The 18,768-nt window shown below is 36.7% G+C and overlaps 1 protein-coding gene across 1 annotated transcript in view; it reads right to left on the bottom strand.

Moving 5' to 3' along the window:
• Positions 1–9,017, bottom strand: part of LOC127942477 (adhesion G-protein coupled receptor G7-like) — a 163,515-nt gene extending 154,498 nt beyond the window's left edge. The window contains exons 1-7 of the mRNA XM_052538191.1: positions 8,915–9,017; positions 8,694–8,822; positions 8,447–8,607; positions 7,951–8,100; positions 7,514–7,626; positions 4,701–5,029; positions 3,178–3,259 (exon numbers count right to left, since the gene is read on the bottom strand). Of these exons, the coding sequence (XP_052394151.1) occupies positions 3,178–3,259; positions 4,701–5,029; positions 7,514–7,626; positions 7,951–8,100; positions 8,447–8,607; positions 8,694–8,822; positions 8,915–9,017 (1,067 nt within the window). The remainder of the gene's footprint in view (positions 1–3,177; positions 3,260–4,700; positions 5,030–7,513; positions 7,627–7,950; positions 8,101–8,446; positions 8,608–8,693; positions 8,823–8,914) is intronic.
• Positions 9,018–18,768: the final 9,751 nt, after the last annotated feature.

Here is an 18,768-nt window from a genome sequence, read left to right on the forward strand (position 1 = left end):
ATGTATTTCTAAATTCATGGTTCCGGGGGGTTAATGTTAAAGCTCTTGTATGTTCGATTATTCTGGGAGCAAGAATTATATATATATATAAATTATATTATATAAATTATAAATCAGTGGTGTGCAGTGGTTTTCTAAAGTAAGGAGGCTTTTTTTTTTTTTTTTATCAGATGTAACTTCATGTCCCAGTCACATTTTCTTAGTTAAAATTTTTTTTTAAAAACCTTCAAAAAATTTTACATTAACAATGTAATGAATATAACATTTATTAAAGTCATGTATGAATCCCATCAATTTAGTGTTTTTAGGCATTTTACATTTATTAAAAACAATAATAAAAAAAAAAAAACTCAAGACAGAAACAGTTTAAACAATATATTTTATTGTGAACTTATGTTCAGCTATTCATTTTATTAATTAACTTTTGACTACGTTTTAATTTTTTGGTAAATAAATTTAACCAAGCCTATTACTCATTTAAAACTCCCACAGATCAAGTTTTCAGCCCATGTAAGTCTTATTTTCACATAACAACATGGTTATGTTTAAGTGTGTGAGTTGTTTACATGCTAAATATGCAGAGGTTGGGGATGCAAGGACCGGAATTGAGAATCGCTGGTGTAGAGGAGGGCTTGTTGTTTGTCATTTCTCCAATCAAATATGCAGACATGGTTTATGTTTCCATGGCGTGATGCAACGCAACACATAAAAAGACAGCATCAGTCATTATAATCAGTAATAATGTCCCTATTAGATGCAACAAATGCCTCATTTGTAATGTGTTTTATTTGTTCTGTCTTGTCGCGCGTGTTCTGACTGGAACACAGCATCACAGTAGGGGTGTAACATTTCCGTCACACGCTTGAGGCATTCGGCCAATCAAAACACACTGTATAGTTGGCCAATCAAAGGACACCTCACTTTTGAGACCAATGAGCTCTGTAAGAAAAAAAACTATGCGTTTCAGAAAGGCGGGGCAACCTTAAACCACATAAACACATTTCATTAAAATAAATACACTAAATTATGTTCTTTTTAGCAACATCAAATGACCCCTTTACGGATCTCGTCTATGTTTGGGGTTGGTTTGTACTGTTACTCTTGCCTTTCTTGTGGGAGAGTATAGAATTATTAAAAAATAAAAATAAAAATAAAACAACACTGTTAGATCTTATATTAGATTTGATCTTCATCTTGCCTATTGTAAAAACTACCCATGACACCAATGTTAATATATAGCAAATATTACTTTAAAACATAGTTGTGTCTTGTTTCATAGTGGCTGAACCTTGAGAGCAATAAACAACAAATAAAACAAACCACATTAATTTACATATAATGTCTTTATGCCTAAATGTCTTTATGTTATATCGTAAATTTCTATCAAATATACTTTTACAATATGAGTATATGAGACTATGCATTTGATATTAAATTTACTTAAATGTCACCAGATAAAAAGTTTTCTACCACAAAAATAAAGTAGTTTAAATTGAAATAAATATAATAATAAAAGAGTTGTATATGATATTGTCTGTTGTCCTCTTTTTGTGTCCATTTAAGCTTCCTCCTTTGATTCATTCTTAGAATCCAGTTTATATCGAGTCCTTGTCTTTAGATAAGACTGCAGTGTGAATAAAAGGAAAATCTGAACACCCTTTGAAGAACAAAAAATGTAGTGGTCAGTCACCAATCAATGCAAGACAGAGATATACCTAATATCTTAAAACATAAGCTTGAATAAATCTCACAAAAATATTTTCTGAACATAAAATACAGTCCTTAGTGTTAGTTTAAATAAAAAAAAATGATAAGTATAGTGTATTGACGCACCTGTGTCGTGTTGCAGAGACAGAAGACCACACTGAGAATGATGTAAAGTGTTTTGTCATGAGTGATGAGCACAAAGTAACCAACGATCCAGGACAAACCGAGCACCACAGCCAGAGAGAAACTACTCAAAATCTTCTTCTTCATAGGAGTCCCTAGTGAGCTAAAGAACCAAAATAAACATTTAAATAATACAGAAAATATGAACTATTACAGAACAGCAAATGTTGCCTCTCTGAGAACTACACCTCAGATACTGCTCACATGAAAGAATTTAAACTATATTCAAAACAAAACTATACTTTAGTAAAGAAATGTTATTAACAACATCAGTTAAGATTACATTAAACTTGTACTTTGTTTTAAACATGGATCATTCAGTTCAGTTACATACCTCTTGAGGTTGGGATTCGCACAGCAGATGGTTTGAGAGAAGTAGACAAGCAGAGATGTGTTAAAACACAACATGACCGCTAGAGGGAGCAAGAAACCCCACAACATCGGCCGCTTCGGATCAAACCTTCCCGCCTTGTCCAGAGACGCCAACCAACAACTACAGCAATAAGAAGAGAAATAAAGACGGAGAAAAACTGGGGAATGTGTAAGTAATGTACATTAAAAATATGTTGTTTGCACACAATACTATAAATAAAATGCTATATATATATATATATATATATATATATATATATATATATATATATATATATATATATATATATATATATATTATTATTATTATTTTTTTATTTTATTTTTATTTTTTTTGTGCCATATCCACATTACTTCAAAAAAAAGTTAGTTTAAAAGTACAAAAACATTCCGTTGTGCTGCTTGATGTTTCAAGCTGATGTGCAATCATTTTATTTTAATGTATTTTCGTAATCATAAACACTATGGTTTGTAGGTTTGCAGTGTAAGACCTGATAGGACATATACATCACAGAGTGTATTTGATGTCTGCATTTACATCTGCTAGTCATAATTTTTTTAGTAGTATTTCTTCATCTGCAATTTGTCTAAAGGACGTTTCCTATCAAATGTCCTATATATGTTTAGAAGATGTCTTTAGGATGTGTATGATTTAAAATAAATGTAAAACTGACATCTTAAAGATGTCTATCAGATGTTTGTATACAGCTGATGCTTTAAAGATATTTAACAGACATCTTGTAGATGTACGTGTGCTATCTGGGAAGAGTTTTTCCCATTTACTGAATGTTATTCTTCTAGTTATTTAACTCTAGTGGACAAAGAAGTAGAAGTCTTGCAGATTCACAAGAAATAGCTTACTTCCACTGTGAAATATAAAGTGGATAAAGTGATAGAAGCGATTTTTTCACTTACAACTGCTCTTGTCGATAACCTAAAGGGTTCCTAAAGCTGTAGGTGGTGGACAGTGAGACGCCGACAATAACAGCAGGCAGACCTAGACATATTATATATGAATGTGATATTTCAGAATGATTATTATGAATGATATTATGATTATAATGATATTATCCTCATGCTCCTTTCATATTTTATATCTTAAGTTAAGGCTACTTTTACTCACTTAACAAGTTAATCTTTAATAAAATAAGAATAAATTAATAACAGTTAAATGCCATCTTCAGCTAATCTAAAAAAAAAAAACGATTACCAAATTGTACTTAATAATGTTGTGAAGCTCAAATTCACATATAGCATTTAAAATGACTGTTTATTTACTGTTCTAGTAGTATATTAACTAAATAGTATATAATTGTAATATTTACATACTATAACAATAAATCATTATCAGTCTGGATTTCACTATTAAAGCTGCAGTACGTAAGTTTTTGCCTCTTTGTCGCCATTTCTGTCTGAAAAGCTGCAATTGCCGGTGTATGCTAAATTATCTTCCTTGCATTGGTTGTGCTCCGGCATGGCTCAAGTGCCGATTAATCTAATGTATTGAGGTGAATATTTCGAGGCACACTGGCAATCAGTCACCACACCAGTGTGGACATTTACTGTACTTCGCAATCAAAGATTCTCTCCTATGTTTGGGAAGATATGACCCAAATAAGAATTTTCACCATATATATATTTATCTGAACAAGTAAGTTACAAGTCTGCCAAGTTTGTTCTGACCAACTGAGGCAATAAATCGTGCTACCAATGGAGATTAAGTGTAACCCTCGCTTACCTCATATCACATCAAACCGTGCAAATTATTATTATTGTTAAACTTTATTCTCAAATTCTTAATAGTAAATACATCAGCATTGCATGACTATGTTTATCGGGGTGTGATTTCAGTTTCATATTAAGAAATTATTTTAACCCAAAAAGCAAATTATGTTCCCATCTTTAAAATACAGATCTTGTGTATCTTAGGCGATCTGTAATCAGATGCGTATTTGAATTTGAAATTAGAATATAATTTCATTTCATTTTTATAAATGTTTCATAAACACATCCGCCATCAAAATAATAAAATGAATTATTCTAGCTGCTGTGAGAAAAGGCAATAAATGATCAGCCACCTGCAGGATTCTTACATGTGATAGCCTAGTAGCTGGGACAACTTCTTTATGTTTACAGACGTGAAGTAATGACGCAGCAACATTCTCGAATTTCCCGCGAAAACCTTACCCTACAACTCAAATTAGAAAACATTATTATAAGCTTATCATTGTGAAGCGAGATAAAGTAAGGCAATTGTTTTGAACACTGGCTATACATGTACTTGCTCAAGTATTGATTTCAGATCATTTTTAACCAAAAAAAAGTTACGAACTGCAGCTTCAAATATAAACTATTTAATACCATTTATCCTTTATTTACAAGTTATGCAAATAGAATTAAACTGTCATGACTTTTAATATCATTGTGTTTAAATGTACCCCAGCCGACTGTCATGGCGATGGTGCGGAAAGCTCGGGGCGGACCGTTGAGGGCATTTCTAATGAGGAAAAACACATGAGCTGCATACAGGATGTTCCAGGCAAACGTGGCCAGCAGGAAGTACTGCAACAGAGCTGTGATTGCTGTACAAGGACCCTGATCGACATTCTCCTGCACATCTGAAGAAGGAATAACGTTCTGCTCTGAAACAGATGCCTTTGAGTTCTGGACCGGGTTGTTGATCCCAAAAATGAAGAGCAGGTAGTAGGTGGTCATGCACAAACAGATGTTCACCAAGAGCATAGTGGAGTTGGCTCCTCTCTGTTTCCTGTGGAGTTGATGAAGAAAAAATGTATAATAAATAAATCAGGAGGATTAATAAAATAAATAAAAAAAATAAATAATGAATACACTTTGTTCCAAGAACCAGTTGTATAGAATAACTATTAGTTTGGTGAAGTGAAACGAGTCATTATCTGGCTCGGCTCGGTGTTCATCTTCAGTTCTCTCTTCACAGCAGTTCAGTCAGTGTACCGTTTGAGTAAATGAATTACTCCGGGATATTGGTTTGTTTTTAACTCAGAGGGGGTGTCAGCCACATTAAAAAAGTTTACAGCTTAAAGGGGGGGTGAAATGCTATTTCATGCATACTGAGATTTTTACACTGTTAAAGAGTTGGATTCCCATGCTAAACATGGACAAAGTTTCAAAAATTAAGTTGTGCGTTTGAAGGAGTATTTCTGTTCCAAAAATACTACTTCCGGTTTGTCACAAGTTTCGGAAAGTTTTTTTTCGAGTATGGCTCTGTGTGACGTTAGATGGAGCGGAATTTCCTTATATGGGTCCTGAGGCACTTCTGCCGGAAGAGCGCGCGCTCTTTACTAGAGAAGAAGAAGAGTGCGCGCTCCCGTATAGCACAGCACTGAGAGCACAACACACTTCACTGATCAGAGCGAGAGCGTCGCGAAATGTCACAAAAGAAGTGTGTTTTTGGTTGCCAGGGCAAGACAACCCTGCACAGATTACCAAAAGAGAAACAGCATTAAGGGACCAGTGGATGGGAGTTTATTTTTACAGAGCATCAACGGAGTTGTGCAAGTGTTTGTGTTTGTTCCCTGCATTTCGAAGATGCTTGTTTTACAACAAGGTCCAGTTTGACGCCGGATTTGCACATCGCTTATTTCTTAAGGATAATGCAGTCCCAACGAAAAAGGGTCACGATCGTGTGTTGGAACCGCAGGCGGTGAGTAAAACTGCTTCAAATATCTCTGTGTTATTAACTTAGCTATCCGCGTGTAAGCACATCAAGTAAACAACATGCGATGTTGTCATCAAACTGCACGAGTAAAACTGCTTCAAATATCTCTGTGTTGTTAACTTAGCTATCGGCGCGTAAGCACATCAAGTAAACAACATGCGATGTTGTCATCAAACTGCACGAGTAAAACTGCTTCAAATATCTCTGTGTTATTAACTTAGCTATCGGCGCGTAAGCACATCAAGTAAACAACATGCGATGTTGTCATCAAACTGCACTTTCCACATCTACAGCTTAAAAGAAAAAAAAAAGACGACAAAGTAAGTGGAACTTAGTCATTTTCCAAAACCGCTAAGCAAATATATACAGTTTCAGTACATACCACATAGAGACTGATTGCTGATGCTGCTCTTGTTCAATTTCAGCCTCTGGATCTGATTCTGGATCATAAATATACGCTGAATCTGACTGTTAGCCGTGGTTTGTTTTGGTTGGTTTTGTCCTCACAGTGTCACAGCTTCCAGACGTGCTCAACACAAAAGCCTACTCGCGCTCGTGATTCTTTAGCTCCGCCCACACGTCACGCCTCCACCCAGACAGCAACATAGTGTTGGCCCAGATCCGGCCCACATCTGGCCCGCATGAAATCCATGTGGGCCAGATGTGGGCCAGACCTGGGCCGAAACTGCTTGCTGTCTGGGCAGGCACTCGTGTTTTTCCGGGGAAAATCGGTACAGACTATCTTTCTCTTATGAATATAATAAAACTAAAGACTTTTTGGAGTTATGAAGGATGCAGTACTACTCTATAGGTACTCAAGATTAACAGGATATTGAGTGAAAACGAGCATTTCACCCCCCCCCCCCCCTTTAAGTCATTTGTGGATTAATGCGTATTGGAGACGTGAACCGTTTAAAACGATTCAGTTCGATTTGGTGAACTGGTTAAAAAAAATCTGATTACATCGAATGATTCATACACAAACCGGATATCACAAACTGCTTTGTTTTGAACTCTCTCACAACAGACACGGAAGAGAAGACAATGCTGAATAAAGTCATAGTTGTTGCTATTTTTGGACCAAAATGTATTTTCGATGCTTCATAAAATTCTAACTGACCCTCTGATGTCACATGGACTACTTTGATGATGTTTTTATTACCTTTCTGGACATGGACAGTATACCGTACACACAGCTTCAATGGAGGGACTGAGAGCTCTCGAACTAATTCTAAAATATCTTAAACTGTGTTCCGAAGATAAATGGAGAACTTACTGGTTTGGAACGACATGAGGGTGAGTTATTAATGACATAAATTTCATTTTGGGTGAACTAACCCTTTAAGCACGTAGAATACCATAAAGGGACTAACGATTAATTGCTACTTTGAATGTTTATTTAATTGTAGAATCTGTAATTGTAATAAGGATTAGAAATGTCCAGGATTAGAAATTGTCCAGCCCTAAATCAAAATATACAGTAGAATGACAAAAAATTATTCTACTATAGTAGAGTACGGTAAAGGACCATTTATTCGTATCCAGAGCATTTACCTGGTCTTAATTTGATAAACTGCGGTGAGGACCAAACCCACAATAGACAGACTGCATCCCACAATGCTGATCCAGTTTAAAGCTTCAGAATAAGTGTAGTCTGCTCTAAAGCTCTACAAGGAGAGAAAAATCTTGATAATAAATATTTGTAGTTCACCTACATTCACCAAACATTAAAGTGTCCTGTGTATTATTACTAACTACGACATGAGGTAAGCTAACATAACAAATGAAGTTAGCTTAGCATTATGCTAATGGAATATTCCCTTAAAATAGGTTATGAATCATGTCTCCTGTGCCCTTAACGCAAGGAACATTATTTACTGCATATATAGAGAGTTTCTATAGGAAATTATGTTCCATTATGCTGCCTATCTTGGCAGTTCACTTGCTTTTAAACATGTATTTTTTTTTTTAAACGAGTATGTTAAACTAACCACAAGAACTGCAAAGTTGGTGGTGTGGTTACATTCACAGTGCATTCCATTGGGATCACGTATTTTGATGCAGCCCTCTGTTCTCCAGTCTCTGTGAGTGTAATCCCAAAACACACATGCAAAGTCGTAGGATGTTGAGCCGGATGTATTCTGGAAACATAAAGACACAATGCTGTGCACTTATTTATTTATAAAGAAAGTGTTTAAGTCTATGAGAACAAAAATACAGAAGTAATAAATTATTATAACTATAGTTTAAAAAAAAAATCATAATAACTTTAATAGAAATGCACGCAGTAATTTTATACTACTTAGCAACTTCTTGTATTCCTAATTTATGATTAATTTAGTGAAAGTATGGTTTTAATTATGTGTGCACAATTATTATTATATAGTTTTTTTAATGTTCATATAAATATATATGGAAAATAAATAACACAAGTTACTGGGAAGCTCCCATATTTTATGTAATCATCATGATTTTACAGTCATTTACCTCTGGCCTGATGGTGAACTCCACGTTATCAAGCAAGCTTCTGTCTGACAGACTGGCCGACACCACCCTTCTCTTGGTATTGAGTTCACTATTAAATAGTTTTGAGTTGAAAAACTGATCGTTTTCATAAAGCACCACTCCAATACTGAGATTTCTGTTCCCTATTGGGAAACAGAGGGAAAATATATTCAAAACTTTGACTCTTCATTTTTATTCCTCAAAATGAGAACAGAAACATAAACGGTACCCCAGTCTTTCTGGGAATCATTCTGCATTTTGATATTTAACATGAGATCAACGGGACGTCCTGAAGAGGATGCCATGTTAGCAGCGTCTGGACCCAGACGACTTCTTTCAGGAGAATACTCTGACAGTCCTAGTTAAATGCAGCTTAATTTAGTTTAAGTAGAAATGTCTTTTTGATATCATCACAGATGTATAATAAATATATGAGGTTTCGTCACTGACCTGTTGCAGCGTAGAATTGCACTTGGGGGGTCCACTGTGACAACTTGATGCTTTGCACCACCAGGTTTGGTTGCACCAGTACACTAGAGTTAATGTTGCTCATGTTCAAAGCAAAATCCTCCAAAGTCTCTGTGAGACTATATAAAATATACATATGCAAAAGTTAAACACATATCCATCCAAACAACAACAACAACAACAACAACAATAATAATAATAATAATAATAATGGTTGCACTTTATTTTACTGTACGTGTACTAACATGTACTTATAGTGTACTTACAGTGTATTTATCTAAGAAAGTTCTGGTAACGCAAGGTAACTACACGGGGTAGGGTTAGGTTTAGGGGTAGGTTCTGGGTTAGTACCTAGTTATTACATAGTTATTGTAATTCCTATAATAAGTACATAGTATGTACATGAGGAACAGGACTGTAAAATAAAGTGCTACCAATAATGGTTGCCTAATAATAATAGTACAATTCTTAACCATTTTCTTCTCTATTTTTTCATGTTTTACACATCTATTTTTCCAAAGTTTTGCAGTGTAATAAATATATCCAAATGTGAATTTTGTAAAGGGACAAATAAATATATTCTACACCTAGTATTTTTTTTTTTCAAAATTGTAGTGTAGTAATATTAACTTTTTTGTGCATATATATATTCACACATAAGCAGTCTGTGTGTTTCATATGTGGTGCAGAAGCAGCATGGACTCATACTCATTGTGCTTTCACACAGGACGCGCTTGCAGTCCACTACTCGATATGTACACGATTGCTACACTGCTGCTGACGCAATGCTCCTGGAACGAGTAAAAAAATATGAAACGGGTACGCACTGCAGACGGATTATGTGTGAAACAGGTGTAAGGTTGTTTGCACCTTGTGCAATGAGGAATTCATTTACAGCTTTCTCAAGCAGTTTGTGATGCATTTTGGAAACAGGAGATGAGACCCTGGTCTAATGCACTACCTGGCTTGAGAAACCCGTTCTCAAAGACTTAACGTTACTTTTAGTCATTATTTATTTGGGTAGCACACATATTCTGAATGCCTTCAGCACAATTCAAATGGGACATTTTAATCTAGATTAAAAAGTTATATGTTAATATTTCCTATTCATGTCCTCAGTTATATTAGTCCCAGGTGTTCCCCGTTTAGTTAATTTGGTTCCAGCTGTGTGTCATTAATTAGTTCATTTTTTCCCAGGTGTCCCATTGTGTCACTTGTTTAAATAGTGTTCCCTGTGTTGATTAATCTGTCTGGTACTAAAGGTTTTCTTAGTTCTTGTGTATGCTTGTTGATGATTAAATTCTGTATCTAAAGAATTCTCCAGCGTCTCCTCTCTATTCTCCAGCGTCTCCTCTCTACTTCCCGAGTGTAACGTGACAGAACCAGAGACCTCACCTCTCCTCGTTTATTTGCAGTTTTTCGAATGGTGTTTTGGTTTAATTTTCCAGTGTGTTCCTCCACGTCCCTTAATGGAAGAACTAGTAATGTTCATATTCATATCATTGGGTCGGGCGAGCCCCAGTCAGGGGAGCTCCCGGTTCCCGAGTCAAGACCAGGGAGGGCTCCCATCTCCCCATTTAAGCCCAGGGAGGGCCGCAGAGCTCACTCCATTGTCTGTGCCCATTAAGATGCCTAGTTTTCCCCAATATATATATAGATATATATTTTTTTTTTTGAGGGCCATCTGCTGCTAGGTGAACCAGCTAAGGTTTTGCTGCATATGGGCTTGCCATCATTGATGGAACAATGAATTCTTAATTATACCAGCAAATTCTGCAGGAAAATTTCAGGACCTCTGTCTGAGAATCTCAAGAGAAAGTGGGTCATGCAGCAAGACAACGACCCCAAGCACACAAGTCGTTCTACCAAAGAATGGTTAAAGCAGGATAGAGACCTTTTTTTTTTTTTTTTTGATTCACTGATTCAAATTGTGTGTGTGTGTGTGTGTGTGTGTGTGCGTGACATTTGACTACAAAACCAGTCTTAAGTCACTGGGGTATATTTTTAGCAACAAAAAAAAAATATGGGTCAAAGTATATATATATATAGTGGAGTTTTTTGTGTAGGACAGGTATGTGTGGAGTGTAAATACTTCTCGAGAGCACTGTAAGTGTCTTCTGAGTATTGGACTTTATCCGTGTGCATGAGCTGACTAATGGTGGCCACCACTGCCTCTGCAACTGACTGTATAAAAGATATATTATTATTATTATTACAATATTATTACATTTCTACATGATGAAGTTACACTGTCAGACAAACAAATGAACATATTGTATTGATTGAACATTCTTACCTCATTTAACATGCTGGCAGACAGCAGGTTACTGACAGTTGTAGCAGCTGAGGTGATGTTCTTGGACGTCAGCTTCTCAGGTTTGGACGTGAGCATCTGGACACTGGAGGCAACGTACATATTCTGTTCCACAGACGCCTAAACAAAACAACCAAAACCATTGTGCCAATATTTGTTTAATCAAAAGCACTTAAAATGGCAGAATCCAACCCATTGACTAAATAATTACAGTTTTTTGGTGTAAGAAATGTGCTTGCCAACAGTCAAATCAATCAAACTCTTAATTACACCAATTAAACTGCCACCAACTCTAAATATTAGAGTATATAAAAATTATATTTCATATAAAATTTTAACATAAAAAATTAACATAAAAAGTGAATAATATAATATATTAAAATAATTAACAGTGGTAATTGAAAAATAAAATGGAATTAAAACTCATAAAAAATATTAATAAACACTAATGATACTAAAATAACACTCCCATCAACTTTTGTCATTAAAAATTAATGTGAATTTGTTTAATTGTCAACCATTGTCCCCTATTGAATTTAAAAAAAAGAAATACTTAAATAAATAAAACAAATACAGACGTTGACTTTGCTTTCTAACACCTCCAGGTTCAAGCCACAGTCCAGAAGTTTAACTCCACCAAATGCGGGGAAAAGTGGTAAATTCAAACACTGAGCTGAGGCCATTGGAAAACCAGCTGCAGAAGACATAAAAGACACACAAGAACAGTTAAACATGCTTGCTTCAAGAGCACAAATCAAAAATATGGGGTAAAACTATAATTTTGCATATGTATTTCCGACACAAACTTCTGACACAAATTAAGTCAAATTACTATATATTTTTATTTTATTGTATTTTTTTACTAATGCTTATATATAATGTTTTTGTGTTTATGACTATTTACTTTGTAATACTACATACCACTGGCTGTTCCTGAAGGACAAAGCTGTGTTGAATAGTTCATCTGACCGATCACAGTGACTGGGAAGGTCAAACCGTTAAGTTTTTCCTCTGGACATGTATTACCTGCAGTGAAACTACTAAGTCATCATCGACCAATACTTGAAATGATCTTACTTGTATTACAGCCCAGAATTTAAGAGAACTCTGAAATGCATACCTGTAGGTTGAGAAGTGTTTAAAAGTTGGTTTGTGATGGTAGTTGGTGTTGATGAAGTGATTAAAGTGGTGGTGCTCTTAGCACTTAATCTAGTTGTTGTTGGAGTGGTAGTAGTGATAACAGGGGTGGTAGTATTGGAAACAGGGGTGTTAGTAGTGATAACAGGGGTGGTAGTATTGGAAACAGGGGTAGTAGTAGTGATAACAGGGGTGGTAGTATTGGAAACAGGGGTGTTAGTAGTGATAACAGGGGTGGTAGTATTGGAAACAAGGGTGGTAGTAGTGATAACAGGAGTGGTAGTATTGGAAACAAGGGTGGTAGTAGTGATAACAGGAGTGGTAGTATTGGAAACAAGGGTGGTAGTAGTGATAACAGGAGTGGTAGTATTGGAAACAAGGGTGGTAGTAGTGATAACAGGAGTGGTATTATTGGAAACAAGGGTGGTAGTAGTGATAACAGGGGTGGTAGTATTGGTAATAGAGTTGGTAGTATTGGTAATAGAGGTGGTAGTTGTTGCTGTAGTATTTGATACAGTGGTCACAGGAGCAGATGATGTGGTGTTTAGAACAGTGGTGGCAGTCGTATTAAGCAATGTAGTGTTTGCAGTAGTCTGTCCATTGACATACAGTAACCTCTCATTTATAAATGCTGTTCAAACAGAAGAAAACAATAAAGAATTTTTAACACCCATAAAAACTTTTTGTACCAACACTTGGAACATTTTGTACATTTCTCTAATCACTTCAGACATTTGTTCAATTTGCCAATAAAGAAATTATATTTTTTATTTTTTGTAGATTATAAAATTATCAGGGCTGGACAAGTATAAGAATGAGTATAAGTCGCATTAGTCAAAAAATACGTCATGATGAGAAAAAAAAAAAAAAAAACATATATAAGTCGCTCTGGGCTATAAGTCGCATTTATTTAGAACCAAGAACCAAGAGAAAACTTTACCATCTAAAGCTGCGAGAGGGAGCTCTATGCTGCTCAGTGTATGCTACAGGAGCACTGAGCAGCATCTCTGGCAGCATAGAGCGCAATCTCGTGGCTGTAGGTGGTAATGTTTTCTCTTGGTTCATTTCTCTCGATTCATGTCAAATTAATTTTGATAAATAAGTCGCACATGACTATAAGTCATAGGACCAGCCAAACTATGAAAAAAAGTGTGACTTATAGTCCGGAAAATACGGTATTATTATTATTATGAAACTCCATTGCTCACTAGCTCTGAATACACATACAGACAAATCATGGGTCTGAAGAGGGGGTGCTCCTGATCATATTATTTAGGCTAAGCATTAGCATTCACAAACCACTGTCCACTGTTATTTTTAACAGAAAAGAATGCAACGAGCTCGTAATCACGACTTCATAAATGGTAATTAGGAAGTTTCCAATAGCATGTGAAGATATCAGAGAATTGCTTGCTCAGCACAAAGGAGTGCATTGTTTTGTTTACTTTGTGGTTTATTATTTTCAGTCATATGGGATTTGGTAACACACTGCCCTCAAAATATATTGCTGTACACATCTAACGCTTTTGCCACTCAGAAATATTCATGCAGTCATGCAGCTCGTATCAGAAGATCTGTACTCCGGTGCGGTTAGCGCTCACACTCACCGAAACATAACTGAACCGAGCTTTGGCCCATCTCTTCCAACCGAGCCAGGGACTGCTAAATGGAGCAATCACACTAGTCAAATGAACCAGGCTTTGAGGGTTAAGATTGCCTAGTGTGAGCACACCCTAATTATTCTTCTGCGAAATAAAAAATATTTTCTATAATGACGTTAATGTCCTGGCAGTTACAAATAGCTTGTTTTATATTGAATTTATTTGCATTATTGTTAAGATTTACAAGCCATATTTTAACTGCTACTATGTAAAAGGAATACTGCTGTAAAAAAGCACCTTATTACAAAATATTATTGCTTTTGTTCATATAGCAGTACTTTTAAATGGAAAAAGTGCACAATACATTACTTTTGAATGCATTATTAGTTTTGTGCATAACAATGCGATTGATTGCGACTTATCACAGACAATCATGTGATTAATCGTGGTTTTAAAAAATTTAATCATTGCCCACAACAATAATTATATAAATAAAAAAAATCACACTAATCTAAAATTCATTCTTTTAAGAGTATTCACTGGAAGTTGTTTGGGGAAATAAAATGGTTCTTCTACAGAGTGTGGTGATATTATCCGGGTTCAATCCCGGGACGTGGTTGCTTTCACACAGAAGGTGACCCGGCAATGTTCCGGCAATATGCCGGGTCTGACGTGCAGTGTGAAAGGGGCTTAAGTTTCTTGTATAGAACAACCTCCTGGACAGCAAAATAATCCGGCTTCAAAAGTGGCCACTCAACTGAGACTTCCCTACTCTCGGTTACTGAAGCCCTGGGACTGGCAAAAGCAGCTTCACAATCCTCAGTACTCATCTTACTGGACCTGTCTGCTGCTTTTGACACCGTTAATCACCAGATTCTCCTGTCCACCCTTAAAAAGATGGGCATCTCTGGAACCACACTCCTGTGGTTGAAGTCCTACCTCTCCGATAGATCCTTCAGCATGTCTTGGAAGGGTGAGGTTTCTAACTCACAACAACTTGCTACTGGGGTTCCTCAAGGCTGAGTACTTGGACCACTTCTCTTCTCCATCTACATGACGTCATTAGGATCTGCCATTCAGAAGCATGGCTTTTCTTATCACTGCTATGTTGATGCCACCCTACTCTTCTTTCTTATTCCAACCAGATGATCCGACGGTAGCTGCTTGCATTTTAGCTTGTCTGACTGACATTTCTAGCTAGATGAATGACCATCACCTTCAGCTCAACCTTAATAAGACAGAACTCCTGGTGGTTCCAGCTAACCCATTGCTTCATCACAACTTCTATATACAGCTGGGTTTATCATCCATAAACTTAAGAGTTGTGATAGATCATCAGTTAAGATTCACAGACCAAATTGCTACAATGACACAGTCCTGCAGATTTGCCTTACACAACATTAGGAAGATTAGACTCTTCCTGTCAGAGCAAGCCACCCAACTTCTTGTCTAAGCTCATATTCTCTCCAGACTGGACTATTGTATTGCTTTCCTGGCAGGCCTTCCTGCATGTACTATTAAGCCTCTTCAACTGATCCAGAATGCAGCAGCGAGGGTTGTCTTCGATAAGCCAAAAAAAGCTCACATTACTCCTCTCCTCATCAGGTTACACTGGCTACCAGTAGCCGCTTGCATCAAATTCAAGGTACTGATGCTTGCCTACAAAACGACCACTGACACGGCACCAACATACCTAAACTCACTAGTTCAATCGTGTGTGCCCTCCAGAAGTTTGCACTCTGCAAGTGAACGGCGCCTTGTGGTGCCATCCCAAAGAAGTTCAAAATCACTCTCACTGACCTTTCCCTGGACTGTGCCCAGCTGGTGGAATGACCTCCCAATCTCAATTCATACAGCCGAGTTCACTCATTTTCAAGAAACATCTAAAGACTCATCTTTTTGCCAGCACTTAACCAACTAATACTAACACTTTTCATGTCTTTCATATAGTAAAAAAATAAATAAAATTAAAGCTGCAAGCAGCGATGAACGGGCCCTCGCACCCGGGCTCACCGGCAGCGAGTGGCTTTAGTTAATAGGTGAACGGTGAGAAATATGCGTTTAAACTCATAAATATAAGTAGAATATATCAATGTTTATTCCATATATGTGCCAATCTTCCTGTTGCCAGCAGGTGGCGCTATCATTATAATGGAAAATTGGCCTTCAGATGTGTTCAGGGCAGGACTTTTATCGAACATGTGAGGTTTGGGGAGGATTGGACATTTTATGCCTGAGTTACAACAACATCCTATTTCATGGCGAAACAATGAAATTTGTCAGGCCGCCATGGACACGCCCTTTAACGAAACCTCAAGATCTTCGCAATTTAAGATCGCAAAAGGCTTTAGATTACACTGACCAAGTTTGGTGTTGATCTGAATAAATATCTAGGAGGAGTTCGTTAAAGTACAACCCCTGAAAATGGCCAAAACAACACTAATTTTGCAGAGAAAATTCCAAATAACTGACTTCCTGTTGGGATTCGGACTTCGTACCAAGAGACTTTTTCGTAGATATTGGTGTGTTACATGTGTGTACCGATTTTTGTACATGTACGTGAAACATAGCTCAAGGCGCACTCCGTTTAAAGTGTATACGCACTCCGTTGAAAGTGTATAGGTGGCGCTATTGAGCCATTTTGCCACACTCGATGGAATATTGGCCTTCAGATCTGTCCAGGCCACGACCCTTATCACACAAGTGAAGTTTGGGCAAGATCGGACATTTTATGCCTGAGTTATAACATCTTTTATTCCCACGGCGAGACATTGAACTTCATCACGGCGCCATGGACACACCTTTTAACAAAAACTCAAGATCTTCACAACTAAACATCACACAGGTCTTTAGATTAGACTGACCACAAAAAAGACATTGATGTCATAAAATTTCTAGGAGTAGTTTGTCGCAGTGTAAAATATGTAACTTCCTGTTGCCAATAGGTGGCGCTATGACTATAACTGAATATTGGCATGTAGATCTGTTCAGGTCAAGAGTCTTATCCAACATGTGAAGTTTGGGGCAGATTGGACATTGTATGTCTGAGTTACAGCAACTTCCTTTTTCATGGCGAAACATCGAAATTTGTCAGGCCGCCATGGACCCGCCCTTTAACGAAACCTCAAGTCCTTCGCAATTTATTATCGTAAAGGGCTTTAGATTACACTGACCAAGTTTGGTGTTGATCTGAATAAATCTCTAGGAGGAGTTCGTTAAAGTACAACCCCTGAAAATGGCAAAAAACAACAGCAATTTTGAAGGGAAAATTCAAAATAACCGACTTCCTGTTGGGATCCGGATTTCGTACCAAGAGACTTTTTTGTAGGTATTGGAGTGTTACATGTGTGTACCAATTTTTGTACATGTACGTGAAACATAGCTCGAGGCGCACTCCGTTGAAAGTGTATAGGTGGCGCTATAGAGCCATTCTGCCACACCCGGTGGAATATTGGCCTGAAGATCTGTTCAGGCCAGGACTCTTATCACACATGTGAAGTTTGGGGAAGATCGGACATCTTATGCCTGAGTTATAACATCTTTTATTCGCATGGCGAGACATCGAACTTCGTCGGGGCGCTATGAACAAGCCTTTTAACGAAAACTCAAGATCTTCACAACTGAACATCGCACAGGCCTTTAGATTAGACTGACCACAAAAAAGACATTGATGTCATAAAATTTCTAGGAGTAGTTCGTCGCAGCGTAAAATATGTCACTTCCTGTTGCCAATAGGTGGCGCTATGACTATAACTGAATATGGGCATGTCAATCTGTTCAGGTTCGGAGTCTCATCAAACATGTGAAGTTTGGGGCAGATTGGTCATTGTATGTGTGAGTTATAGCAACTTCATTTTTCATGGCGAATCATCGAAATTCGCCAGGCCGCCACGGACACCCCCTTCAACGAAAAGTCAGGATCTTCGCAATTTAACATCGCAAAGGCCTTTAGATTAGGCATACCAAATTTGGTGTTGATTTGAAGAACTCTCTAGGAGGAGTTCGTTAAAATACAACACATGGAAATGACCAAAATTACACAAAATATGCTCATAATATTAAAAATAACCGACTTCCTGTTGGGTTTAGAATTTCGCTCCAAGAGTCTTTTTTGTAGGTATTGGTGTGTTACATATGTGTGCCAATTTTCGTGCATGTATGTGAAACATAGCTGGAAAGCTGTTGATTTTCTTGGTATAGGTGGCGCTGTCGAGCCATTTTGCCACACCCTCTTCTGAATCCTATATCAGACGAAAATTTTCACCAGGTTTGACGAGTGTGCAAAGTTTCATGACTTTTTGAGCATGTTAAAGCCCTCAAAAATGCGATTCATTCGGGAGAAGAAGAAGAAGAAGAAGAAGAAGAATAATAATAATAAAAAACAAAGCAGATACAAGAGGGTCCTCGCACCTCGGTGCTCGGGCCCTAAAAATCCGTGGCTATGTGTTCTGTACTAGACTGAGACTTGTCATGGCACTTATACTGTTGTTTCTCTCTTGTTGATCTGACTGCTTCTATTGTAATCATTTGAAAGTCAATTTGGATAAAAGCATCTGTAAAATTATTAAATGTAAATAAGTGCCCAGTAAGCATACCATAAAGACAGACCACCCGATGAAAACTTTTTTTTTAAGTGTAGTTAACTCATATATATATATATATATATATATATATATATATATATATATATATATATATATATATATATATATATATATATATATATATATATATATATATATATATATATATATATATATATGAAATATATATATACATTTAAA

Source organism: Carassius gibelio, chromosome A22 (genome assembly GCF_023724105.1).
Source record: "Carassius gibelio isolate Cgi1373 ecotype wild population from Czech Republic chromosome A22, carGib1.2-hapl.c, whole genome shotgun sequence".
Classification (NCBI taxonomy): Eukaryota; Metazoa; Chordata; class Actinopteri; order Cypriniformes; family Cyprinidae; genus Carassius; species Carassius gibelio.